At 36.7% G+C, this 25,658-nt stretch overlaps 2 protein-coding genes across 5 annotated transcripts in view; one reads left to right on the top strand and one right to left on the bottom strand.

The window, feature by feature from the left end:
- Positions 1–214: 214 nt before the first annotated feature.
- On the top strand, positions 215–13,526 carry tmem106c.L (transmembrane protein 106C L homeolog). 3 transcript variants are annotated; one of them, XM_041582570.1, is made up of 8 exons: positions 215–838; positions 3,771–4,007; positions 6,447–6,510; positions 7,809–7,968; positions 8,202–8,342; positions 8,982–9,031; positions 10,289–10,342; positions 10,443–13,526. In XM_041582570.1, the coding sequence occupies exons 2-8, from the start codon at positions 3,809–3,811 to the stop codon at positions 10,567–10,569; spliced, it is 795 nt and encodes a 264-aa protein (XP_041438504.1). In that variant the 5' UTR covers positions 215–838; positions 3,771–3,808; the 3' UTR covers positions 10,570–13,526. The 3 variants fall into 3 exon arrangements, with proteins under 3 accessions (XP_041438504.1, XP_041438503.1, XP_041438505.1); XM_041582569.1 differs by lacking the exon at positions 215–838 and adding an exon at positions 1,267–1,413; XM_041582571.1 differs by lacking the exon at positions 215–838 and adding an exon at positions 2,018–2,057.
- A 4,824-nt stretch (positions 13,527–18,350) lies between these two features.
- col2a1.L (collagen, type II, alpha 1 L homeolog) overlaps positions 18,351–25,658 on the bottom strand; it is a 48,732-nt gene continuing 41,424 nt past the window's right edge. Inside the window, exons 44-53 of one of the 2 annotated variants that reach the window (XM_018244858.2) lie at positions 25,261–25,314; positions 24,836–24,943; positions 23,248–23,301; positions 22,541–22,648; positions 22,054–22,107; positions 21,851–21,958; positions 21,450–21,729; positions 20,643–20,830; positions 20,210–20,452; positions 18,351–19,812 (exon numbers count right to left, since the gene is read on the bottom strand). In XM_018244858.2, the coding sequence (XP_018100347.1) occupies positions 19,666–19,812; positions 20,210–20,452; positions 20,643–20,830; positions 21,450–21,729; positions 21,851–21,958; positions 22,054–22,107; positions 22,541–22,648; positions 23,248–23,301; positions 24,836–24,943; positions 25,261–25,314 (1,344 nt within the window). In that variant the 3' untranslated portion in view covers positions 18,351–19,665. 2 annotated transcript variants of the gene reach the window in all.

Genomic DNA, 25,658 nt, shown 5'->3' with positions numbered 1-25,658 from the left:
TACAACACTGGACCGGAATTCAAAATGTCCGAGAGTATATTTATGAGTAACTAACTCATCCATGAAACAGCGGAAACAACTGCAAGCACTGGTCTTCACCGACGCCCTTTTGGGGCAGTGGAACTTCATCAGAGGTAGGACCAGAGGAAGAGGTCAATTTCACCCACCGTCTTCTTTTTATCTTATTTTATCTAATTATTTATTTTAACTCCAAGTTTTGTCACACTCAGAGTCCTGCATTAATTGGTAATGTGTGGCCAACAGGCTCCTTCTCCCCTGAAACCTGTGCATTTGTTTTGAGACCTCTTTGGAGGTCATTTATTCTATAAATTTGTTGCTGTTAGGTCCTTATTGAACATTTTCACTCAACAAGAAATCTTGTTCCTTTCACTCTTCTGAAAAGGACGTATTACCCCCCCCCCAAGGCCAGAGTATAAGGATCTGTATCATATTTATGCACAGCCACTGGCAGCTAAACACAAGGCCACCTATCCATTTTTCCTGCGATTTGCCCATACGTTAACCCTAAATTGTGCAAGATATTGTCCTTATCTTCACATACAACTAGCCTTCCTATAGGTTTATCTTTTTTCCCTATTAATAACATCGGCATCAACCATCATTTCTACCGGCCAGGTGGCAACCCTTCATACAACACTGGACTGGCATTTAAAATGACCGAGAGTCTATTTATAAGTAACCGTGGGTGAAAGCCGATGTGGTCTAACTCCTCCGTGAAACAGGGGACACCCCTGCCAGCACTGGTCTTCACCGACGCCCTTTTGGGGCCCCGGAACTTTCTGCTGCAGAACTGACAGGGAACCTGCACACGTCAGAGGTAGGACCAGAAGACGTCAATTTCACCCACCGTCTTTTGCTAAATTAGCCCTTGTACTACCCCTTGTTTGCATAAAAATGCAAGTAATCGCAACATACAAAAACACTAAAAAGATAACGTCACCAGCCCCTAGTTTACATAAAAAATCTTTTGTTTTTTAGTTTTTTTTTGGTCAGACTGAGAGAAGAATCTGAGGGTGTCGTTGGCAACCACGAAAGTATCTTTTTTTCCCTTCCCAGTCACAATTCTGAGCTTAAATTATAAATAACTTCTGAGAAAATAGTGTGAGCTGAAGTGACGGAGGGCACAGCAGGCGACTAACACGAAATGAAAGTCTTTTCGTCTCTAATAAAAGTATTAGGTACAAGCTGAAGAAAAACAAATTGTGTGAGGGCCCGATCCGCCACACAACTTCTGATTAAGCGGCTGCGAGTCACTCCGCGTTCCCACGAGGCAGCGGAGTGATGCGTCATACGCCTAGTCGTCACGTCACGTAAATCTCGCGTGATGATACTTGCGGCGCCGGGATTATTTTACTAAAAGGGAGAAAGCTCTTTGCAGTTGACAGCTTTGCGGTAGGTGTATTTAGCGATGTGTGACTGCGGCCAGTGTTAGGGAAAGCGCCATTGTTGGGCACTGTGTATTTACGTTACGTGGATTAGAGAGTGAAGTTTTAACTTCCCTCCCATCCTATTCAATCGCCGTAGGGCTCTACTGGGATGATAACTAAGATAAAACTATCTGTACGGAAGCTGTGTAGGGGCAAGAAGTTGCTGGCACCATAGCAACCGCTCTCCCTTCCAAAATCTGCAACTCACTGACTGCAGTGGGGACCGGAAATCCAAATAAATGCAACACAGCGCCCCTCCCCACTTTAACACCCCAAACCAATGAGACCTGGGGTGACTGCCCTTTCCCAAGATGGCAGTATGGGCAGCTTTATATTGCTAATAGTAGACTTTTGGTGGCACCAATAAGATCTTGGTCTCCTGTATGGTGTTTCTCTCTTTATGGCCCCTTGGGATTCGAGTGCAGAGGTGACAGCAGGAGGGGAGGAGCTACCTCTCTTGTCTCAGGAAAAACACTTTTGATTTTCTAGTAGACAACATGTGAAGATCCAGATTACATAAATTACAGAAAAGATCCCTTATCCGGAAAACCCAAGGTCCTGAGCATTCTGAATAACAGGTCCCATACCTGTATCAGCAGTGTCATACTGGTAATATGGGTGCTTGCTTCAGCAGTTCTTAAAGTGTTGTTGGGGGTCTGAGGGCAAAATTAATATGCATGTGATGTCTCCTATGAAACAAGATGGGACTTAAAGGAATTGTTCAGGATAAAAATAAAAACTGGGTAAATGAATAGGCTGCGCAAAATAAAAAATGTTTCTAATATAGTTAGTTAGCCAAAAATGTAATGTATAAAGTCTGGAGTGACTGGATGTGTAACATAATAGCCAGAACACTACTTCCTGCTTTTCAGCTCTATGTTTACACTGACTGGTTACCCTGGTTACTAGAGACTTGAGGGGGGGCCACATGGGTTAAATCTGTTGCTTTGAATCTGAGCTGAATGCTGAGGATCAATTACAAACTCACTGAACATATATGTCCCATGTGGCCCCCCTTCAAGTCGCTGACTAACTCAGAGTTATAGAGCTGAAAAGCAGGAAGTAGTGTTCTGTTATGTTAGACATCCAGTCACTCCAGCCTTTATACAATACATTTTTGGCTAACTAACTATATTAGAAACTTATTTTTGGCTAACTAACTATATTAGATTTTTTTTTTATTTTGCACAGCCTATCTATTTACACAGTTTTTATTTTTACACTGAACTCTTCCTTTAAAAACTGTGGCGACAGTTAAAGGGAAGGATTACGATTAAGTTACCCACTTAAAAATATGGGCTTCTCCTGGGAATTTGGTATATACCTCAACTACTCACTTCAGGGTAAGGGCAGAGACACGCTGCTATTCCGGGAGATTAGTCGCCCAGCGACAAATCCATTCTTTGCGCGACTAATCTCCCTGATCTGCCTTCCCGCCGGTTAGAATGTAAATTGCCAGTGGGATGGCACTATGAACGCTTGGTTTTCCGAAGTTGCCTCAGGAGGAAACTTCGGGCCACTTCAGAAAGCCAGAAGTGATCTGAATGCCATCCTGCCAGCGATTTACATTCTAGCTGTCAGGAAGGCAGTTCAGGGAGAGTAGTCGCCCCGAAGAATAAGCGATCTGTCACTGGGCTACTAATCTTCCGAAATAGCAGCGTGTCTCTGCCCGCACCTTTGGTTGGGGATAACATTTTTACCCAACAGGTGCCCTTTAAGTGTCTCCTTAGGTTCAACAAGTCCAGGTCTTCTAAAAAGTGTGCACCCTGCCATACCTTACTTGTGACATCACTGCCGCTTGCTAGTGCCTGTTTAGAAAGCTGGCACCAGTGCCTGTTCAAGCCAAGAACATGTAGTGCATGTTGCCCAATCACCATTCTTGGTATATCCTGTAGCACTAGGGGAGATTGTGGATGCACACCTAAGGCCAATTTCAAAAAGTTTAAAGCCCTGTCTAAATGATTCAAGTAAATATGCAAGTGCATGTAATTTTGAAACAGGGTTTTTTTGTTACAAAGTTATGATCATAATATTGATAAGCCACCATACTACGTCAAGGTAAAACCCCACATGGTGGTCCCTAACTTATTTATCTTTAGTCATAGTAAAAAAGGAACATTACCTCTCTGTAAATATCCTGTAGCACTACAAGGAACATTTTGCACATGTGGTTATTCTTAAAAGTCTTTACAAACTGAAACGTTAACTGGCAGTGTGATACATATGTTATTAGGAAGCAATTAAATTAGAAATCTATCCTAAAAAATGTTGGTGTTACTTGTCCTTTAATGTAATTGTATATGTATATATATTTATGGCAAGGTCAACAAAGCAGATGGTGAACAGAGACAAAACAGATCATGGGGACGATAACATCCATTTACTCTAGTCGTGCAGAGACCTCTAATCAGTCTAACAACACAGGAGGTGAAGAAGAAGATGATTTGCTGGATGGAAAAAACAGAGAGCAAGATATTGCTCAATTTCCTTACGTTGAGTTTACTGGGCGAGACAGCATTACTTGTCCATCCTGCCAGGGAACTGGATGCATCCCTACAGGTGAGTTGTGAATACTGATATACACATATACGAGCATATTTATAACGTGCCACATCACTTAACCAAAGAAACTGTTCCTTGTTTCACTTAAAGGGGTTGTTCACCTTTGAGTTAACTTTGAGTATGATATGAAGAGTAATATTCTGAGACAACTGGCAATAGGTTGTCATTTTTTATTATTTGTGTTTTTTGAGTTATTTAACTTTTTATTCAGCAGCTCTCTAGTGTGCAATTCCAGCAATCTGTTTGCTAGGGTTCAAATTACCCTAGCAACCACACACTGATAGGAATAAGAGACTGGAATATGAATAGGAGAGGCCTGAATAGAAAGATGAGTAATAAAAAGCAGTAATAACAATACATTTGTAGCCTTATAGAGCTTTTGTTTTAAGATGGGGTCAGTGACCCCCATTTGAAACTGGAAATAGTCAAAAGAAGAAGGCAAATAATTAAGACTATAAAAAAATCAATAACGGAGACCAATTGAAAACTTGCTTAGAACTGGCCAATCTATAACTTTCTAAACATTGATTTAAAGGTGAACCACCCCTTTAATGACACAATCTCCTTGTTTTAGGATCTTTTTCTCACACTAGTAAAGTTTGACCTTACATAGGGCTTTAAAAAACAATTAATAAACAAATGTAAATGCAATAAAGTGACCAATGTTTCAGTCCTATTGCAGACAAAATGTTTTAAATGAAAACAATGATCTTATCAAATGATCTTAAATATCAAAATATCTTATCAAATTATCTTATCAAATGATCTATTTTTTTCACTACTGTCTTCTATTATTTTAATTATTTATAAATTATTTATAAATAAAAGCATACACACCAATTAATACCATGCACTACCTGACCAATCAGCTGACTAAACAGACAGATGGGGGTTATTTATCAAAGGTCGAGTTTGTGAGGTTTTTTTCTACATTGAATAAACTCACAACTCGAATATTTGCTTATAAAAAACACAAATTGAATGCAATCGGGTGGAAAAATTCTAATACTTGAATTGATTGTGTTATCAGCGAAAAAAACCTATCAAGTTTTCGAGCGGAAACCACTGGAAAAAAAACCCATGAAGGCTAAAAATGGTTCAACGGACCTCCGCAAATTGACTTCTACATGACCTCGTCAGGTTTTAGCTGGAGTATTTTTGGATTAGGCCTTTTTGCAGCTTCAGGGTATAATAAATCTAGAAAAATTAGTTGTTTTTCTTTTAAAAATTTGAGTTTTTACTGGCAGAACAGAGCTTGACCTTTGATAAATTACCCCCACAGTGTACAAGAGGCCTTACACAGTATGGCTGCCTTTCTAAATAATTTAGTCAGACAGCAGAAAGTTAAAAAGAGCTACAGTTCCTCTTCATATCCTCATCTGCTGATGTCTGTATACTTATGGTGCATCAAAAGACAAAATTTTAAAGCACGAGTGGTCCCAGAACTGACCAACATCCACAGTGCATGGATATCAGTTGGGATTGACAGGCCACTATTCAGGAAGTGAAAGATGTATAGCCAGCATTAATCGTTTGCAGAATCACTACATTAACAACTCTTATGCAGATGTGTCATTTCTAGCCTACCTGTTTAGTTCGGCTTTAGTTCTCCATTAAACCTTACCCTAAAGAAAATAACTTTTTATCTGAATATCATTTCTAAGGCCCTTCCTAAAGGTATTTTATGAATTTGCTTTCAGTTCTGATGTTTGTTCTTTCAGTCATTTCCGGGTTCGATTTTCTATCTAGCTACATGTTTGTAGGGAGGGAACATTGTTTTCTTAGGGCTGGGCTCCGCTCTGTTGTGATAAGTCTGAGTTATTTCTCTATTTAAATATGTGCCTGTACGGGAACAACCCCCAACCCAAAATGCAAACATGGTCATACTTTTGCCATTTACAGAGTTTGCAAAATTGCTTAAGCTCTGCTACTTTGCTACTGCTACTATTGCTACTTTAGCAATCTTTGGGTGTGACTACAAAAACATTGTTTGCATTGTGTAACCAAACACACAAACACACTCCTGCCCATTCAGTGCTGTGTTCATAGATGGATAAATATTGTAAATTAGGCCTGATGATGTAGGGTACATTGCAAATGTTTTGCCTGGTTTCAATTTGACGATACAGGACTTAAGCTCACACATGTGAATTATATTTTGGTAGCACTATAAGAAGCTTTAATGTATGTTTATAAAAGAATGTATGAATATACTGCATGCTTATTGGCCTCATGGAGGTGGATATGTGCTATGTGGCCACATTAAGGATGTTGTGTGGATTAAGGCCAGATGGAGGAAGGTGAATCAGTATGTGGGTCCTACTTGATAAAATGATATAGTTTTATCTAAGACAAATGCATCTTGTGGTGTCTGTTGATTTTATGTCATTGAGCAATAACACTACTAACATATTCCTACATTTGCCTTTGTGTTAGAACAAGTAAATGAGTTGGTGGCATTAATACCATACAGTGACCAGCGCTTGCAACCCCAAAGAACGTAAGTATATAGAGGATTTTTCACATATACTAGATTTATTGTTTTATTTATCACAGTTGATTTTTGAGTGCAGGTAGTTTAATGCACACTTAAGGGGTCATTAATAACATGGGAGGAAGGATGCAAAGTGAAAAACAATAGGTGCAAACCATCATGTTTTAATTTGTACCCAGCCATCTGTGCTAGTTTAATTACTGCAGGTCTCTGCTCTGTGCTTTAGAACATATGGACCTGCAGCCACCAATTAATATGGTGCTGTATGCATTTGGGGCAACATGGAAGCTATTTCCCCTCCAGCCACCACCCGCCCCCTAAATTTGGCATCATTTAGACAAAGTTAAAAAGTGGACACAAGACACAACATAGCCCTGTTTTTAACATTTGCCCCAAGTTTTACACTTTCTCTAAAATATATATGAGGTACAGCTTCAGTGTAAGGGGTTGGAATGGATAAATGATGTGAAAGCTAAAAGATACAGTATTTGGGAAAGATAGTTTTAGCAATGGCATTAAAGGGATCATAAACCCACAAATGTTGTGCCTTATAAATTATGTAGCTTTCCAATATTTTTTTACATGCTTGTAGTTATATTTGTAAATGTAGTTTGTTTGTTAAAATTATTGGAAACATTTTTAATGAATGTATTTTGGGGAGTTGCTTAGGCAATTTGGTTGGGGGTTACACCCCCTTTAAAGCTGTGTTTGTGTTTTGCTTTTGGTCTTTTTTATGTTTTCCTTCAACTCTCCTGCTCCTAAACATCCTATGCTTTCCTGCACAGCATTTTTGTGACTTTCTGGTATGCAGGTCTTATATATTATTAGCAGCAAAAATGTAGGAAGATTGGCTCATGGAAAAGCTCCCTACATAAAACACTTGCAACTGTATTTATTCTCGGTTATTTACATGATTTGTAATATCCTCCTCCATCTGTTGAAGGAGAAGGAAAGTCTGTTTGCTCTTGGGGGTGCAAAAATGAGCCCCACAGAGAGATCTGCTTCCTCCTTCTTCGCGCTGTTGCGCATGTGCAGTAGAACTAAAAGCTGAACTTTACCTAGAAAGTCGGCTATTTCATTCTGCTGCACATGCGTTTGCCCAGGGAAATTTGGAGAAAGAAGAAGGCGGAAGAAGGTCTCTCCATGGTGCTCGCTAGGAAAACCACGGGCCGGTGCAGTTTCTGCCGACAGGAGCACCGGCCCGGGGTTTCAATACAATTAATTGGGGATGCCATATGTTAGGCAAACAAACTTTCCTTCTCCTTTAACTACATTTCAGGTTTATTTTACTTTTCTCTCAACAGAAAGCTGTATGTTTTGCTCTCAGTTATCCTTTGCCTCTTGATATGTGGCCTGGTTGTATTTTTCGTGTTTCCACGCACCGTTCTGATAGAAGATGGTGGTATCAAGATGGTAAAAGTATGGTTCGATACAAAAAATAAAGTTGTCATCCTTGGAATGACCGTAAGATTTTCTCTATTATTTTGCCACAACAAAACTTGTATGAGATCTTTCACACAGATATTTGTATTTGACATATATCTCCAATAGATATAACCATTATCAATAACTAAGGTTATGATATTATTTAAACACTCTATACTGTTGAATTTTCTCCAGCCATTTCTATATGTATATATTTATCATTTTCCTGTATGACACAGACTGAGACCGTGATTAAATGTCTTAATTTACAGAGTACCCTGAAAATAAGCAACTCAAACTTTTACTCAGTATCTGCTGACAGTCTAACCAGCCAAGTGCAATATATGAATACCGTAATTGGAACACAACAGAACAGTAATGTGTCTCTAATTCATCCACTCAGTGAGAAACAGGTACAGTGTTTACATTACATACCTTTCTACTACTAGGTGTTTTTTCAGAGCTTATACAAACAGACAAATTTGGTCTGTCTGTCCAATGATCTCTATTGGAAACATTAAATTTCCAAGAGTGACATGGAAAGGGAAAATATGCCCCTTTTTTATAAATGAATATGTAGAAATGTAGAAAAGGTCCATAAACGGTATCCGAAATTCAAAAAATAAATGTAAGTGTTTTTTACACACAAACATATCTGATTCCACAGCCTACATGAGCCGAAGATCAGCATGGAGTTCCACTAAACTGTATTTCAGTCTATCAGAGCCCCAGTCCTTAAAGGAGCCTAACTAAGCGTGCCATTGGAAAACATAGAAGAATTGCAGTCCAGTACTGGATTTCTGTGTGTTTTGGCCCCCTGTAAAAATTGATTCATATAGAAAAACACTAGAAAAAAGATGATGATCTCAATTTATTCAGTATTTGTTTAAACAGAATAAATGATGTGGGTTTTTTCCACCAAGAAAAACATACTTTTTTGTGGAACGTTCTTGAAGCCTATGTTGGGCTGCCACTTTAATTATTAATAATTCATTCATATTCTAAAAATTAATAAAATGTAAATTTCAAAAACTTTTTTTTATATTTTCTAGGTGAATTTCACAGTTAAGGCAGAGCTGGGTAATACACTTTCATATTTATAGTAAGTATTTAATTTAATATCTATTTACTTTAATATCATGTTTAAATACTTTAAAATGGAAGTTCATATTTAAATCAGCGTCAATATTACATAGAATAAGAGGCGGAAAGATGAATAGAAGAGGGGCTGCATTATAAATATAATAAATAAAAATTGACCACAACAATAAAATTGTAGCCTCAAAAAAAGCTCCATTTTCAGATGCAAATCTCCTTGTTTTTCTCACATTTCCCACATTTCAGTGTTATGTTTTTGTAACAGGACATTTATAATCACAGCTGAGCACCAAGTTGTATCCATCACAAAACAAATGCTTTTGTGCGTTGTCACTTCTGGCATTAGCATCCAGTTCAAGGGGCACAAGTCTCTATAACCCACAAGTCTCTATCACCTATTGATATAACCCATTTTGGGAACCCTAAAATTACCTCCATACCCAAGGGGAGTAAGTAGCTCCAGGGTTACCTAAATTGTAAATAGGCACACTTGCAATTCAGCTGAAGAGGGAAGATGCATTTCTGCTCAGCACTACTGAGCAGCTGTAAAGTATCAAACAGTGGATTTAAGGAAGTATGAGTTAATGTACATGGTAGAATATTGCAAAATGTTTTTCTTGTGATTTGTTAAATATTTACTGACATAGATAATGTACTTCCCTTTAAGACACAATGGTTGCCTAAATGGATAGTAAACATTTCCTGTACAAAATTTTGCTTTATTTTTTCTTTATATCCACTGAATATAAAAGTCTTAACACCTCAGCAAAATGTCAGGTTTTAATTAGAAATTGAAACCAAGATACAGAACTTCTTTCATGTTTATTGCATAATTCCCTTCAATAAAAAGAAGCTGAAAACAAATTAGAAACAGTTTAATGAAAAAAAAAAAGAAATTATATGAAAACCTGGTTGCATTAGTGTGCTCACCCCTAAAACTAATACTTGGTTGATTTTTAATTCTATTACAGCACTCGGCCTTTTGGAGTCTATCAATTTGGCACATCGGAACTATTTTTTTTTTTTTTAAATAAAGCCTGACCCACTGCTTATATTTTAAAGACGATAATCATACTGCATGAGTGCTGTGGGAGTAGGTTCAAAAATCATAATATAATTTTATTCTTGGCTTTCCATACCTACCTTAACCATTTTAAAAATATTTGCACTAAAGTTTGCGTAGGTTCCTGCTTATATTTAAATTAAGGAAATTAAATCTGATTTCCGATATTAAATTCTTGGATTGTTTCTTTTCTTGCAGTTACTTCTGTACATTGCCATCCGTTAAAGTTCATAATATTGTGGTTTTTATGAGGTAAGTTTATTTTCTTTTTCCATTAATGCTTTTATTGTAAAATCGAAATTTTATTTGTGTATCTCTCTCGCTCTCACTTTTTTTTTTTTCTATTCTGCAGAACATCTGTCAAGTTTTCCTACATTGGACATGTGTCACAAAGCTCACTGGAAACCTATCAGTATATTGATTGTGGGGCTAATTCTACAATTGTTTGGGACAACTCCATAGCTGGACCTAGAACATAGGCAAATGCAAACGATTTGGCTGATTAGTAAAGACGTCAGTGCATGTTTACATTGAAAGTCCTAGCTACTGTTATAATTATTCTGTGATATTTAAAAAATTGGCAATCTGTAATATTAGAGAATGACAGCAGCTAGGAATCATTTCCCAATTGTAATGTTATTTAAAAAGATGTACAGACTCAATATGACATCTGTTCATATTACTTATTTAATCAAAGGGAAGAGAAATAAGGTAAATAAAGCTTAATTAACCTCTACATGTTGATCCTTTTTAGTTGGAGAGGGTATTTTCTTTTTGTAGTGAACATCGTCAATCTAATGAAGAAATATATTCAGTCCAGAGCAGTTAATGAAGTCTCAGGAAGGATTTTGTTTTGAAAAACTGGCACATACAAATATGAAATATATATTTTGGTGGTAAGTTTATTTTAAGAAAAGGAAGACAAGATTTAGAGTATCCTTGTCTGTGATTGATTTGCTTTTGGCTTTGCTCTCTGCAAGTGACGTATCCAATAATTAGTTGCCAGTGTGTTAGTTTGCACCAGAACCTGGGGGATAAAAGAAATACCCAGCTTCATTTATGGTAAATAAGCTAAGCGGGGGGTTCAAATAGAGATGCTATTTTGTAGCTGTTCCAGTGTAGAATGGCTGTTGGCTCTGCCGGAAATTGAATATTCTGATATTTGCTATTGGCTAGTTCATCTAGCCTAGCCTCTAGTGTTAATATTTTATATATTGAGCTTAAGTTGTTGTTTGACTGAAGAAACAGGCGCATTGTTCATTGAATGAGACTTGGCATTGGAAGAAACAAAAAGAAAAAAATGTAGCCACTTTTCTACTTGTATATTTCTTGGTACCCATTGGCCTATGCACTGTTTAAGTCACTGGAGTGTAGCTCAATCTATTTGTCTTTTTATATCACAATACAGCAATGTGATAATGATGATTTACACAAGAATGTGTGGGGGGGATAAGAAACATAAGACTGAGGGCTCAGCAGCCTCATTGGGCTCTATCACAACTCTGAATCTTTAAAGGGCAAATCAACACAAATACACTAGGGGGGTGTTAAGAACCCTAAGTGAATCTAATCACTTACCTTAGACCCTAGGTTGATGCTCTTATTCGATGAAAAGTTCACCAGGCCAGGGTACAATCCTTTTAGTGCCACACTATTGTCTCTGCTGATGTCCCAGGAATCCTCTGGGATCATGTGTAATAGAGTAAAACTTCAAACTTTATCCTTATGCACATGTGCATAGAACATCTGAGTGACATCTGCAGAGATGGTGGCACTGCATTCAAAAGATTGACTTCTTTGCCCGGTACACTTTTCTCCAAACAGGAGCACCAACATATGATATAAACTAAGTCATTATAGTCCCTGGGGGCGTCCTAACAGATTGGCACCTTTCTGGTGTGTTTGAGTTTATTTGTCTTTTAATTTCACTGCAAATTGCAGATCAAGTATTCTAACACTTTTTTTCTTAACTGTAGTGGAGCAAACATAAACTGATCTAAAATGCCTAATTTGTTTTTTTTTTTACCAAGCAAACCCTGTTGCAAGATAAATCTGCCCCTAAATTCATGAAACAATAGATTCGTTTTATGCATTGTTGTTATATTCTAAAAAAGAAAAAATAGTTAGTCCTAGTAATTCTTAAGCAACAATTGCAAACAGTTTGCAACCCAGTTTGCTAACTCAGCACTGGGTTGTAGACCCAATTTTTCTCCCTGAGTGGCTTTTTATTTAATGAAAAAGTTTGCCAGCTTTTAGGTGGCCAAATGTTATTTTAACAAAACCCTGCTGAAAACAAAATGAAAATTGCTGAGGGAAAATGGGGCCTGAAAACCAGCGTGAGTTAGCAAACCCACACGAGGATTTGGTTATCCTTGCTTAAACCCGAAGGTTCCATGTATCATAAATAGGGCCCTTGGGGCAGATTTATCAAAATATGAGTTTAGAGCTCCCCCCGCTTTTCATTCATTCCTAGGGGATGTGAATACTAACTTTCACCCATTGATAAATACAATTCTAAAAAATTCCATAGGAATAAATTGAAAGTGGATGAGTGTTTTTGTGCTGAGCTTTAATTTCACATTTGGATAAATCTGCCCATTTATCCAAATGTGAAATTAAAGCTCAGCATAAAAACACTCATCCACTTTCAATTTATTCCTATGGGATTTTTAAGTTTATACTGTAGTTTTACTCTCCATTTCAACAAATAAATTGGCTGAAAGAGGGGGGTTATAGGTTTACAGCTCTGCTGCTTTGAGACACTGTGATTTCTTAAGGTAATTAAAACCAATAGCCCCATTTCCATTTAGGTGTTAGAAGTTGCCGCAGGCTGCAATATTTAATGATGTGAAGTTTTTCTGTGTGTGTCTAGCTACTTTCCCTTTAACTCTGGTCTATCCTATCGTTCACCTTATGGATTTTTTAACGACTGATGAAGATAATAGCAATAACAAATGATTGTGTTGTCTGTTTATTGTTTATTTACATTTTCAAAATCCCTTGTTGCTTTCATTAGTTTGCCACTGATCAGATACCAAGAAAGAAATGTTTTTGTATTATGTGGAGAAAGGCGATGGGATAATTTCTGGACACTTATTGCTTTGTCACAGACCTTGTCCCTACCATGACTGCAGCCAAGATAGGAAAGTAATCCCCTGCTATTCAGTGTAGTAGATATCACTGTGCATGTTGGGTGGATACAACTCCAGCCACAGGAATCAAGAGGGTATCAATGCTCAGCTTCATCCTGTGGCATCTAAGATTTCTACCTGTCAGAACATGGGGCGATTCATCCTGCGGCTGTGCTTGAACTAACTGTCTTTGTAAGGACAATAACAGAAATGTCACATTTTTGTACAAGTTGTAATTCTGCTGTCTAAAAATCTTTGGTTTAGGCTGTGTAAATACATTTCTCTAATAAATATTTGTTCTACTATCAACTTGTTGTTCATTCAGTCCAAAACTTGTATATTAAAGTCTCTACTTACTGCGGAGTGTGTGACTTTGTAACTGAATCAGGGCAGGTAAGGCACAGTAAGAAGCACATCTGTTTTGGCTCTGGCTGGATTTGAAGCTTTATATGAGATCAGATTACTCAACTAATGGGGAATATCGGCGCAAAACAACGTGTGTGTTTTTTTACGGAATTCCAGTATAATTGTTGGCCTCTGTAACCCAGGGCAGAAATGTATGCCAGATTAGGGGTGGGGAGGAGTTACAGGTATTTAGGAGTCTGTGAAACTAGCAATTACAGTACAGGTATGGGACCTGTGATCCAGAATGCTCAGGACCTGTGGTTTTCTGGATAACCGATCTTTCTGTAATTTCAAAAAAATCAGTTAAACATTAAAGGGGCTGTTCACCTTTGTGATAACTTTTAGCATGACGCAGAGAGTGATATTCTGAGACAATTTGCAAGTGCACAAAAAATAGCTCGAAGTTTGAATTTCTTTCATTTGGAAATTCACCTTGACCTTTGCTTTTTATTCAGCAGCTCTTCAATTTGCATTTTAAATAATCTGATAACTAGGGTCCAAATTACCCTAGCAACCATGCATTGATTTGAATAACACACTAGAAAATGTATAGGAGAGGGCCTGAATAGAAGGGTCAGGAATACTAAGTAACACTAACAATACATTTGTAGCCTTACAGAGCATTTGTTTTTTTTTAGAAGGGGACAGCGACGCCCATTTGAAAGCTGCAAAGAATCAGAAGAAAAAGACAAACAACTACAAAACTATAAAAAAAAAAATAATGAAAACCAGTTGAAAAGTTGCTTAAAATTGGACATTCTATAACATAATAAAAGTTACTTTAAAGGTGAACCATCCCTTTAAATTACCCCAATAGGCTGGTTATGCGTCCAATAAGGATTAATTATATCCCAGTCTTGATTAAGTATAAGGCACTGTTTTTATTATTAAAAAGCAAATTATTTTTAAAAAATTGGATGAAATCGAGTCTTTGGGAGACAGCCTTTACGTAATTCGGAACTTTCTAGATAACAGGTTTCCACATAAAGGATCCCATACCTGTATATGCCCTTCGAGATGCAAGTGAATTGAGCACATCAGAGCTATCTTTTCTTTCCTTTGTGTGTTTGGGTTCCTACTTTCTGATCACAAACCTGACTTTGCTGCCTTCACATGTTTTCACTACTGAACTGCAACTATACCTTAAGGGGCACATTTACTAAACTGGAATGAAAAAAACTTTGAATTTCAAAGTTTTTTTTGGCTACTTCGACTACGACTTTGAATTGAACGATTCAAACTAAAAATCTTTAAATCTCTTTAAAAAAACTTTGACTACCTACTTTGCCGAGCATCAATGTTAGCCTATGGGGACCTTCCCCATAAGCTTTCTAACCTATTTCTGATCGAAGGAAAATCGTTCGATCGACGGATTAAAACGATTTTTCCTTCAATCGAAGTATTTGCGGTAAATCCTTAGATATTCAAAGTCAAAGGATTTTACTTTGATAGTCGAATATCGAGGGTTAATTAACCCTCGATATTCGACCAATAGTAAATGTGCTCCCTAATGTGCTGAATTCCAGCTCCCTGTCTACTTTACACATTCAGATGTCCTAGAGGAGACTTCACAAGTTTTAATGCAAGGTAATGCTACAGCATGACTGTGAGACAAAGAAAAGTAAGTTGAAATTAATTTATTGTTACACTGAGCTACTCCTCTATTTGGCACAATTTAGTCTTCATCACCATAGTCACCAAACATACCGCGCAAGTTTTGTAAAGTTTTGCATGAGGTAGGATAGCATGTTCAGGTTCTTGTAACTCAAGGGTTTCCTTTGCTCATATCTGGCATTACAGATCAGACTTTGAATCTGAAGTGTACGTTTCAAGATAAAGACAAGACTGTGCACTTCAGTGTTAACTACCCATAGTGATTGCAGAGTAGTGGGTAACGCACAAAATGTATGTCATACCAGTGCACCACAAGCTTTGCAGTCACATTCATGCTGGGCAAAAATGGCAATTGATGTGCATATCCTGTACAGCTGTTAACAAGGGCCAGACACCCCTCAAGGCAAGAAGATACTGGGTGTATTTAAAAAAAAAAACACTTAATGGTACCATAATTTCTATGATTATACTTTGTTATAAAGTTGTAACATTATTTAAAGCCATACTGACACGTTCCTATAAAAATCCTGTTTCCATTTATAATCAGCCTACGGAAGGATCGTGCTGCTCCCCAGCCCAGCTTCACTGAAACGGTACAGAAGGTCATTAAGAAGTGTCGGAGGGATGGGTTAAGCACAGTGTCGGACTGCCCCGCAGGGATACCAGGAAAAATCCCGGTGGGCCCAGGTGTCAGCGGGCCTCTTGCTTCTAACCATTTGGTCTATTTCATGGTCATTTCGTATTTATTTATGGGAAAAAATGCTTACTAATGAAAGAATATAGTAAGTAGATATAAAAGACTAGGAGAATAAAGAGGTTGAGTGAGGAGAGGAGGAATAAAAGTTTGGAAAGTGAGCCCATGGTCTAGGGTTTTCTGGTGGGCTCCTGGCATCCCAGTCCGACACTGGTTAAGCATGTTTGCGGGGGCTGTGGCGGCTTTGAGGTGAACTATTCCGGGTGCAGCATTTACTTGACACTGACACTTTTCTATAACTTTTATAGGAACGTGTCAGTATCGCTTTGATACACGTGCAAAATTCTGTCTCTAATAGGAGGAGTTAGTTTGGCAAAAGTCACTTCAAATCCAGTATCACAGCCTTCTTTTCGTATCCAACTCAGATTTGGAGAGCCACAACTCCCAGCAAAGTAAGCATTACATGGGACTCTCAGGGCACTAAGCTTGACTCTCACTCCTAGGGGTCGATTTATCAAAGTGAGAAGTTAGAGATCTCCACAGTCTCCACAGAGTGAAATACCGCCTCTCCATTAATTTCTATGGGATTTTTAAAGGCGTATTTATCAAATGGTGAACTTTCACTATCACCCTTTAAATACGCCTTTAAAAATCCCATAGAAATGAATGGAGAGAGGCAATATTTCACTCTGCGGACTGTGGAGATCTCTAACTTCACTCTTTGATAAATCTACCCCCTAGAGTGCGCTATAACAAAATCTACCCTGATACTACTTATGTACTCCTACCTGACTTACTACTCTATCCAGCAAGTGGACACCAAACACATGTTGACTCCCCTTTTTAAAGGGGAGGTTCACATTCACGTTTAGTCTCATAGATTGGCTAGTTTTAAGCAACGTTTCAGTTGGTCTTCATTTTTTCTTTTTTATAGTTTTTGAGTTATTTGCCTCCTTCTTCTGATTTCACTGACCCCATCTAAAAAAAAATGCAAATATAAATATATATTGTGCTTGAACCAGAAGTAGAATTTGACTTTTGTTTTTAAAACTTGCCCTGTTTAGTGTAAGACCTCTCTTTAAATATCATCTCTGTACAATAAGTAGAAAAAAACTGATAAAGCAGAACGTTTCATAGAATTACAGTTTTAAGCCATAAACAGCAAGGCACATGATTAGGAATAATAATAACTCTGAACATTTTAAATACCTGTATGCTCACCACAGTCTAGTGAAATATGGGGAATATGGGGAAAATACTATTGAATAACATGTTCTGAAAAAAAACCATTTTTGTAGTAGTAATAATGAGTAGTAATGATGGGCAGGTGTACCCAAAACCTGCAGGTTGACCCCTGGGTCAGGGAGGGTTGGTTGAAATTTAGGCAACAGTTCAAAAATTTAGGGGGGTTCAGTTTGGGTCAGAGTGGAGAAGTACACTACTCCTCTTGCTCCCAAACATTCCCTCTCTTGGAACCAGAGGTGAACACAGAAGTAAACTACAAGTGGTAAGAAGCAGGTACAGGTTTGGTGCGGGTTCTACAATCACAACATTTAGTGGGTTAGGGTGGGTGCAGGTAGTGTGGGGTGCAGATTGAGTTTTTCCTAGAGTTGCATGTCATTACTCAGGGGCAGATTTATCAAATTGTGAATTTAGAGCTCACCACAGTAAAATTCTGCAACTCTCTATCCTTTTTAGAGGCATATGTATCAAATGGTGATCTCTATCGTTCACCCACTGATAAAAACGCTTTTAAAAATCCCATAGGAATAAATAGAGATTGGCGGAATTTTACTGTGGTGAGCTCTAATTTCGCAATTTGATAAATCTGCCTCTAAGTACAGTAGTCAGTGGACCCAGGTGAATAATTAAATGCATCCACAATATCCACTAAGGGTAAATTAGTAAGAAATCATTTCACATGGAACCACAGTTGCATTGATTAGGCAATATACACATGACAATGGCAATTTATATTGTACTGGTTAATTGATTAACTATGATACCAGGTAAAATGACAGCTCACTAATTAACACTGTAGATACTGTGGAATTAATAAACCACACATATAACATTGCAAATCCTTACATTAATTCTTTTTTTACATTTTAAAGCTTCAGTTATGGGGCTAATAGAGAATAGCTTTATAACACCCATTTAATGGCATAAATATCTTGTGATTCCAACATACCTTTTTTTAAATACAAGAATTCAATCCTTACATTTATGAAAAGGATAATTGTGACAAAAAGGGGTTCAATGAAAATAAAAAGCCTTGTGATATTCTTTTTTAATTAAAAGTTTTATTTGTGTTGTTTCGTTCTGTCATGAAATACCCCAGATAAGATTAACATCATTCAACAAAGATTACATCATAGGATGGAATTTAATACAAATAAAAAATCAAACAAACATGTTTTATTTTTATTTTTTTTTTAATAGAAAAAGCTTTTTAGTCTTTATTGCAGAAAAGAAGAGGGATTGGAAAATGAGGGGAAAAAAGATACAGTAAGACAATTATTTCACAAGAAAGATTAGTGTTGGTGTGGGCATTTTTACTAACCTACTATGCCGAAAATCAGTATTGCGAAATTTAAAAAAAAAAAAATCTATACAAAATAGTACATATTCTTGGTTCCTATCCCTTCTTTGCTTCCCCCTCCCTCCCTCTGGCCAAAGTGTCTTAACTGTTTGATCCTCAAAAATACAGCAAAATAAGGTCAGAGATACTTAGATGTTAGGGGTAGATAATTCACATACATATTTGGAAGACAACATTGTCTCTTTTGAATGGCTATGACCTGAATTGTCATCATCAACCACTTGCCTACTACAATATTGATTTTATTGAGACTATAGCTGCTAAACTTTGGCATTGTCTAGTTGTTCCACCAAAAAAAACAGCAACTCTTTATTCAACATTATTCACTCCTTTGTGCCATCAAATTGATCCTCAATCTTTGATCTTCCTCTCAGTCTTCTCCCAGATGCAGAACCCAAAAGCATAAGATAAGCACCTGAACTTGAGAACGTAACCCAAGATTGTTCCATAAATGACTGTTTCTTTGACTCCTACAGTACTGCATGTTTAGTTCAGCTTCAAGATTTCACTTTTGTCTTTTTCGGTTTTAGATAGTGTGAGGTAGCTTAAACCTGGGAAGTTCTAATATTGCCCTAAACTTCCTTCATCTCATATTGGAAAAAACCACAACAAAAGGGAAGGTGGACTGACAATCCTTGGAATTTTTTTCTTTCTATCTACAGTATATAAAAATATAAAAGAACAAAGCCCAGATCAACTTGTACTTTCCAAAAAGATTTTTTTATATCAGTTGATATTTTAAAATACAAAACTGTTTTACAATAGCACCATTTCATTCAATTACACACAGTTTTCCTGTTGATATACACTGTGAGGGGGGAGGGCTGCTTTAAACTGCACTTCATACAACAGTTAGAGGGCCTTCAAACATGCCAGTTAGTTTCAAACCTTCACCTGACCCATAGGTCTTACAGGAAGACAATAAATAAATAATACCGTGATTTTACTTTTTCAGTCTGCCCAGTTCTGGCCTTGCAATTCAAAAAAAAAAAAAAAGTCCAAAATGTAAGCGCGTGGATGAATGGAAATTTGGGGTCGGTTCAGCCATTCAGTGCAGAAGTCCTAAAAGTGATTGGAAAGTACTCAGGTCCTTAGGGTTTTATTTATTTTTATTATGCTTTTTTGGTTTTTACAAGAAGCAGACTGGGCCAATGTCAACACCAAATTCCTGATCAGCACCACCAATATCCATAGGTGCAATGTCTACGATGGGCAGGCGAGATGTTTTCTGTGTCCTGTATTCAATAACTGTCTTGCTCCATTTGCCAGTGTGTTTCTATAAGAAAAAGGACAAAGTTGTTGGCTATAGTAATGCAATCTAAACAATCATCATCTTTATTAGTATTAATAATAATAATAATAACAGATTGTTTTCTTGATATTTATAGTTTTTAAAGTCTTGTATAATATGATATTTCCATTTTCAATGCCAACAAAGTGAATGCAGCCCTGTAAGGGTGTTTTATGCTCCATATCTACCAGTGACTCCATAGGCTTACATGAGTCCATCTTTTTAAAACAACTTGGCCTTCAAATATTTGGTATATCATGTAAAAGGCCAACTATGTGCAAACATTTTCTTTTCTATTATCATTAGCATTTTTGTCAAGAGCTCAAATGGTTCAGCTGAAAATGTGTTACATGTTGTATTTTATAATAAGCAACAAAAGTACCTTGCAGCCATCTTCCAAGGCATTGTAAGTGAATCTACTGTTGCCCTCAGCTCTGATTTCTACATCATTTGATCCTTGGAGTAGAACAGCCTTCTTGAGGTTGCCTGAAGCTTCATCCATAAATGCAATGCTGTTCTTGCAGTGATAAGTGATGTTCTGGGATGCATCAGTAGACAGCAGACGCAGGAAGGTCATCTGAATGTTAGCAGTGTTGGGTGCTGAACTGTCATCTCCATAGCTGAACTGAAAAGACAGAAAACATGATGGTTGGCTGTCATTCTAATTCACCATAGTCATAACACGGTTTATTGTTATAAGGTCTAGATACATTAACATTATTACTTATGTATATGCCAAGAAACAATATGTAGCAATCCTTCTTGAATTTACAAAATGTGATAATAAAAAAAGGGGATATCCATAAAATACTTACTTGGAAACCACCATTGATTGTCTCTCCAAACCAAATGTGCTTCTTTTCCTTGCCCTTGGCGCTCCACCAGTTCTTCTTGGGGATCTTTGATGGGTTGGGGTATACACAGGTCTCTCCAGTCTCCATGTCGCAGAAAACTTTGATAGCATCAACAGTGCAGCCCTGGTTGGGATCAATCCAATAGTCACCTAAAAGTAAAGAAACATATTTAGAAAAAATGCCACTACAATTAAAAGAACAATATTAATTGTTATGTACAGTACAGTACACGCTGTTGACTATTGATTCCTTTTAACAGTTTTATTATTAAATAGTCTTATTCTCATTTCAATATTTCTGTTGCAGTCTATTGTACTTTCTGAAGATAAAAGTTCAGATAAATTTCTGTTGCGTATTTTAGAATTTATATACACTTAATAAAAATGTACAATACTAACAAGCTAATGTAATACAAAGTGTTAAGTTTGCCCACATATAGTATCCCATAGCAACCAGATAATTATTTTCAAACAGTTGATCAGCAAATGCTACCTGATGATCGGTTTCTATGGGTTACTAGACAAGTAGCAAATTTAAAACCATTTATGACATTACCCAATAATTTTTTAAATCTGGCGTGAGGATATAATAGGGACAACGTTTGCACGAGGTCACATAACCTAGTTATTGAACATGAGTTAGCTTTTACTAAACTAGTGTTTGAAAGGAAAAATGTATTGGTTACTATGGGCTGCTGGAGCTAACTTTGCGCCTGTTATTTCAATGTGCAATAACATATTAGAAAGTGCAATGTCATTCTGAACATACCGCTCTTCCATTCAGGGTGGCAGAGTTTCAGGTCACGGCATGTGCGGGCTGGGTTCTTCTTGGTACCATCTGGGCTGCGGATGTTTTCAATCTGGTTATTGAGGGATTTCAAAGTGGCTTCAACATCAACAGGGAGAGAGTTGGAGGCTTGGTCAGCACGCATGTAACGCATAGGGTCGGGTCCTTTTTCAGGTTGAGATAGGCCAGCAAAAGCAGACATGTCAATTCCAGGGCCAGGAGGACCAGGGGGACCAGGTGGTCCAGGTTGACCAGGTGGACCCTATTAGAGGATGTAAAAATGTAATCATTATGTAATCTTTACTTTATTGCCATTCATTACAATGAATACAAAATACTATTGGAAACATTTCCATTTACTCATGTTTTTAAATTATACTTACAGAGGGGCCAGTTTCACCACTACGACCACGTGGACCAGGTGGACCAATGGGACCAGAGATACCATTAGAGCCATCTTTTCCAGAAGGACCAACAGGGCCAGGGGGACCCTACACAAGAGAAGATACGTTTTTAGTAAAGCATGGGGTATATAAATATTATTAAACATCATAAAAAGGTATTACATTTATTTTATATTACTCACTCTAGGACCAGCAGGACCGGCAGGACCAGTAGCACCTTGATCACCAGCAGAACCCTGTAAAATAGAAAATATTTGATTGTTTTTATTTGACCATAGATAAATGTACTTTTCATCTTACACATTCTTTAGTTACTGGTTTGAAACAGCCACTGAGAAGCAGAGCTCTCAAATCTTGTAGATGGAAACTGGACTCCTATGTTTTAGGAACCCTAGGGCTTGAAATTAGTTAGTAAAGGCAGAGTCTACATATATCCATTGCTTGACTAATAATTAGAAACCTTTATTATTCTGTTCTAAAGGACATTTAAGCACACTTGGGATTGTGGTTGGGACAGCTGGTTATGACAGTTTTACTTAAATATTCAAGTAAGTATTAAATAGTCAAAATGTGATCAGTGTGTATTTATGACATCCATATTAATGATATGATTCATTCATCCATTGAACTCTGTTGTATTAAGGCTTCTTTTATTAAGTATTCACTTACAGGGGGACCAGGCAGACCCTGAAGACCAGTGAATCCTCTGTGACCTTTCTGTCCTCTCTCTCCTGCTTCACCAGCTTCACCCTTATCACCACGTGGACCTTGAGGACCCTATAAAAGAAAAAACAAGATTGTAATTTTATTTCCCTTGGTTGATTTAATGCAATAAATTCTTTCAGAACTGCATGCATATATAAGCTTCTAGGACTATCATGTTTCTTGTAGTTGGTTTACATTTTTTTAATTACGAAAAAGCCTTACTATTGTATAAGTGTTATGATCCATATACTATGTATGGATTAATAAGTGAGTTGAAAGACTTTTCTTATTATAACTGAGGAGTTGATTATAAAACTCTTCAATCCCATCTGCAGAAGTGTGGTAATTCTAATAAATTACAATTTATTTACAGGTATATCACATTCTATAAAACAGGCTTTAGCAAACCCATAATAACTATACTTTTTAGTAAGAGAAAGCCAAAGATCAATTACAAGTTAATTTTCACCATTTACTTTTAGGATGCTCATGGAAACAGATACTATAGTTTTATGGTTTACATAACACTTATCTCAGGATGGTTCTCAGCCATATGATGTTTAAAATATTTAATTTACCCACATTGCAGTTTATTGTATTAAAACATAATTTTTTTTAATTCTATGTGAACAGTAATAAAAATACTAATAAGAAAAATAAATGTTACTTACAGCCAAGCCTCGAGCACCAGCAGGACCAGAAGGACCAAGTGGACCTTGGGGTCCCTAAAAAAAAAGATATATTTATGTTAAATATTATGGATGGACTTTATAATAAACAGTGTTCATGTGTTTAACTATGTATGAACTTTGATAATTGATTTAAAAAATCTGTGAATGTATGTGAATTCAAATTGTTACTTGAAGTTTAAATAATAACAGAAAATTCATAAAAATATATGAATTGATGAAATATGCCCTTTTTTAAATGCATACTGGGACAGACTGTTTACTCTAGATAGCTTTTTCGTTTTTTTTTTAATTTAATGATAAGGCCACATTAATAAAAATAAAGTTGCTGTTAAGGACCTACTTATCAAAATTTGAACTTGTGTAATGTTAAAAGGTATTTTCTACTTTCAATGAACATTTTACAAATTTGAATGTTTGCTTATTTAATAAAAAAAATCTGAATATAAAAACTCTGATTATTAAAATCATGAAGGATTGCTCAAATAACTAGAATTTGTACTATTTATCAATTTCAGTGAATGAAATTATTGAAAAAATCACATTGGAAAAATGTTTAAAAGAAAACCAGTAGCACACTGAGTCAGGTTGCAGTTGTGTACAGCACCTGGCACTACAAAAGTGTGTATTAGGGAGGTGAGCGCTCCACTTGATTGGATTTATTGGAAAAATGTTTGACATAGACAGCTCCTATTCACTTTTAGGTGAACTCCGCTGCTTTTAGATGCTGACATTTGAAATTTTATTTTTTTACACTTAATACATATCATACATTTGATTTTGTGAAAGGAAAATTCTAATTCATGAGTTTTAGTTCAAAAAATGTGATTTCAAATGCTGATAACTCACTCCCTTAATGTTTGCTGGAAAATACATTATTTAAATTTTAATCTCCACTAGCAAGCTTTTTTGCTGAACTACAAGTGTACATACACTATCACATGGTATTAATTATTACATGGCATTGGAGGATAATAGCATATTTTTATTTATTCTTGCTGATGTTCCTATTTAAATCACAATTAGTTTTTTGGTTTGGTGGTTTTCTTTGAGTTGTCAGTTCCTTTTGTTCTGTAAAAAACTACAATAGTGTTGGTTTGGGTAAATGTTCCTGTCCAAAGGATATACCAAAAATTATATATTTAGGATAATCAAAGTATGAAATATCCTGCTGTGTAGTGTATATGTTATGACCATGATTCCACTTCTCGTTTCTGTAAACCCCATCACTAGATATCTTAGATAAGTTTTGCCTGAAATTTGGGAAAGTTTTTCTTGGGTATTCATTCAACAGAATACATAAATAAGGGAAATAAAAATAATAACAATGTTATTTTCAAAGCTTGGTTTGATCAATTATTATTATTAAACTACTTTTGGAGCCAGTTAATACAAAATGTCTACTTTTTCTATCTTTTTTACTCAATTTTATTACAATTTCTGATATTTGTCATTTTGTATATAGAAACCAGAAGACTACAATCAAACACATGTGAAATAAACACAATAGAATATGTGCATGTATGATTTTGAGAGCTTTTCTTACATGACATACAATACTGATACTTACAGACTCTCCTCTGTCTCCTTGTTTTCCAGTTGGGCCAACTGATCCAGGAGCACCAGGGGCACCAGGAGCACCAGGAGCTCCAAGTGGGCCAGTCTCACCACGGTCACCCTGAAAGATTGCAGAAAAAGTTTTCATCATGCCGAGGTGTATTTTATTTCCTCTTGTTGGACAGTTTATCTTATTGTATTTGTAATTCACTAGTTTCAAAAGAAGTTGTATAATGAAAAGAAATGTAACAAATCTGAATGTGAACCACATGATCCATATGCTTTTTAAATACTACTTTCATCTATAAATATATCAAAAGATCCTCTTGGGCACAAATGTATTTAAGCATATATACACCAGTTATGTTACCACTTTAGGAGACAGGAAAATTACAGTGCATATAGTCTAAGACTAACAAAATATCTAGGCAATATTACCTTAATTCCAGTAGCACCATCACGACCAGGTGGGCCATCAGATCCAGGGTTACCCTAAAATACATTATAAACATTAGTCAGATCTTGGTACAACATATTCCGCTTTCTATACAAAAGAGTCCTTACACAATTTAGCCATACACAATTTAGCCATGTTTAGACAACCTTTAACTGTAGCCAGTAATCTATAGCTACAAATCAAGCTATGGTGGTCTTCATGGCATTGTGCAGCCTTCACAGTGAGCACACAATGTCACAAGCCTATATGTTTCAGTCTCAACCTTATACTGCTGCATTGCTGCAATCCACTCAGATTATGTATTCAGACCCAAACATGTTCACTGTGTCAAGTTCAGAAATTCAGGTCTCAAGTTGGAGTCTAAACTTACGTTGCTAGA

The sequence above is a fragment of the Xenopus laevis genome, chromosome 2L (assembly GCF_017654675.1).
Source record: "Xenopus laevis strain J_2021 chromosome 2L, Xenopus_laevis_v10.1, whole genome shotgun sequence".
Taxonomy (NCBI): Eukaryota; Metazoa; Chordata; class Amphibia; order Anura; family Pipidae; genus Xenopus; species Xenopus laevis.
This window is presented reverse-complemented; position numbering and strand designations above follow the sequence as displayed.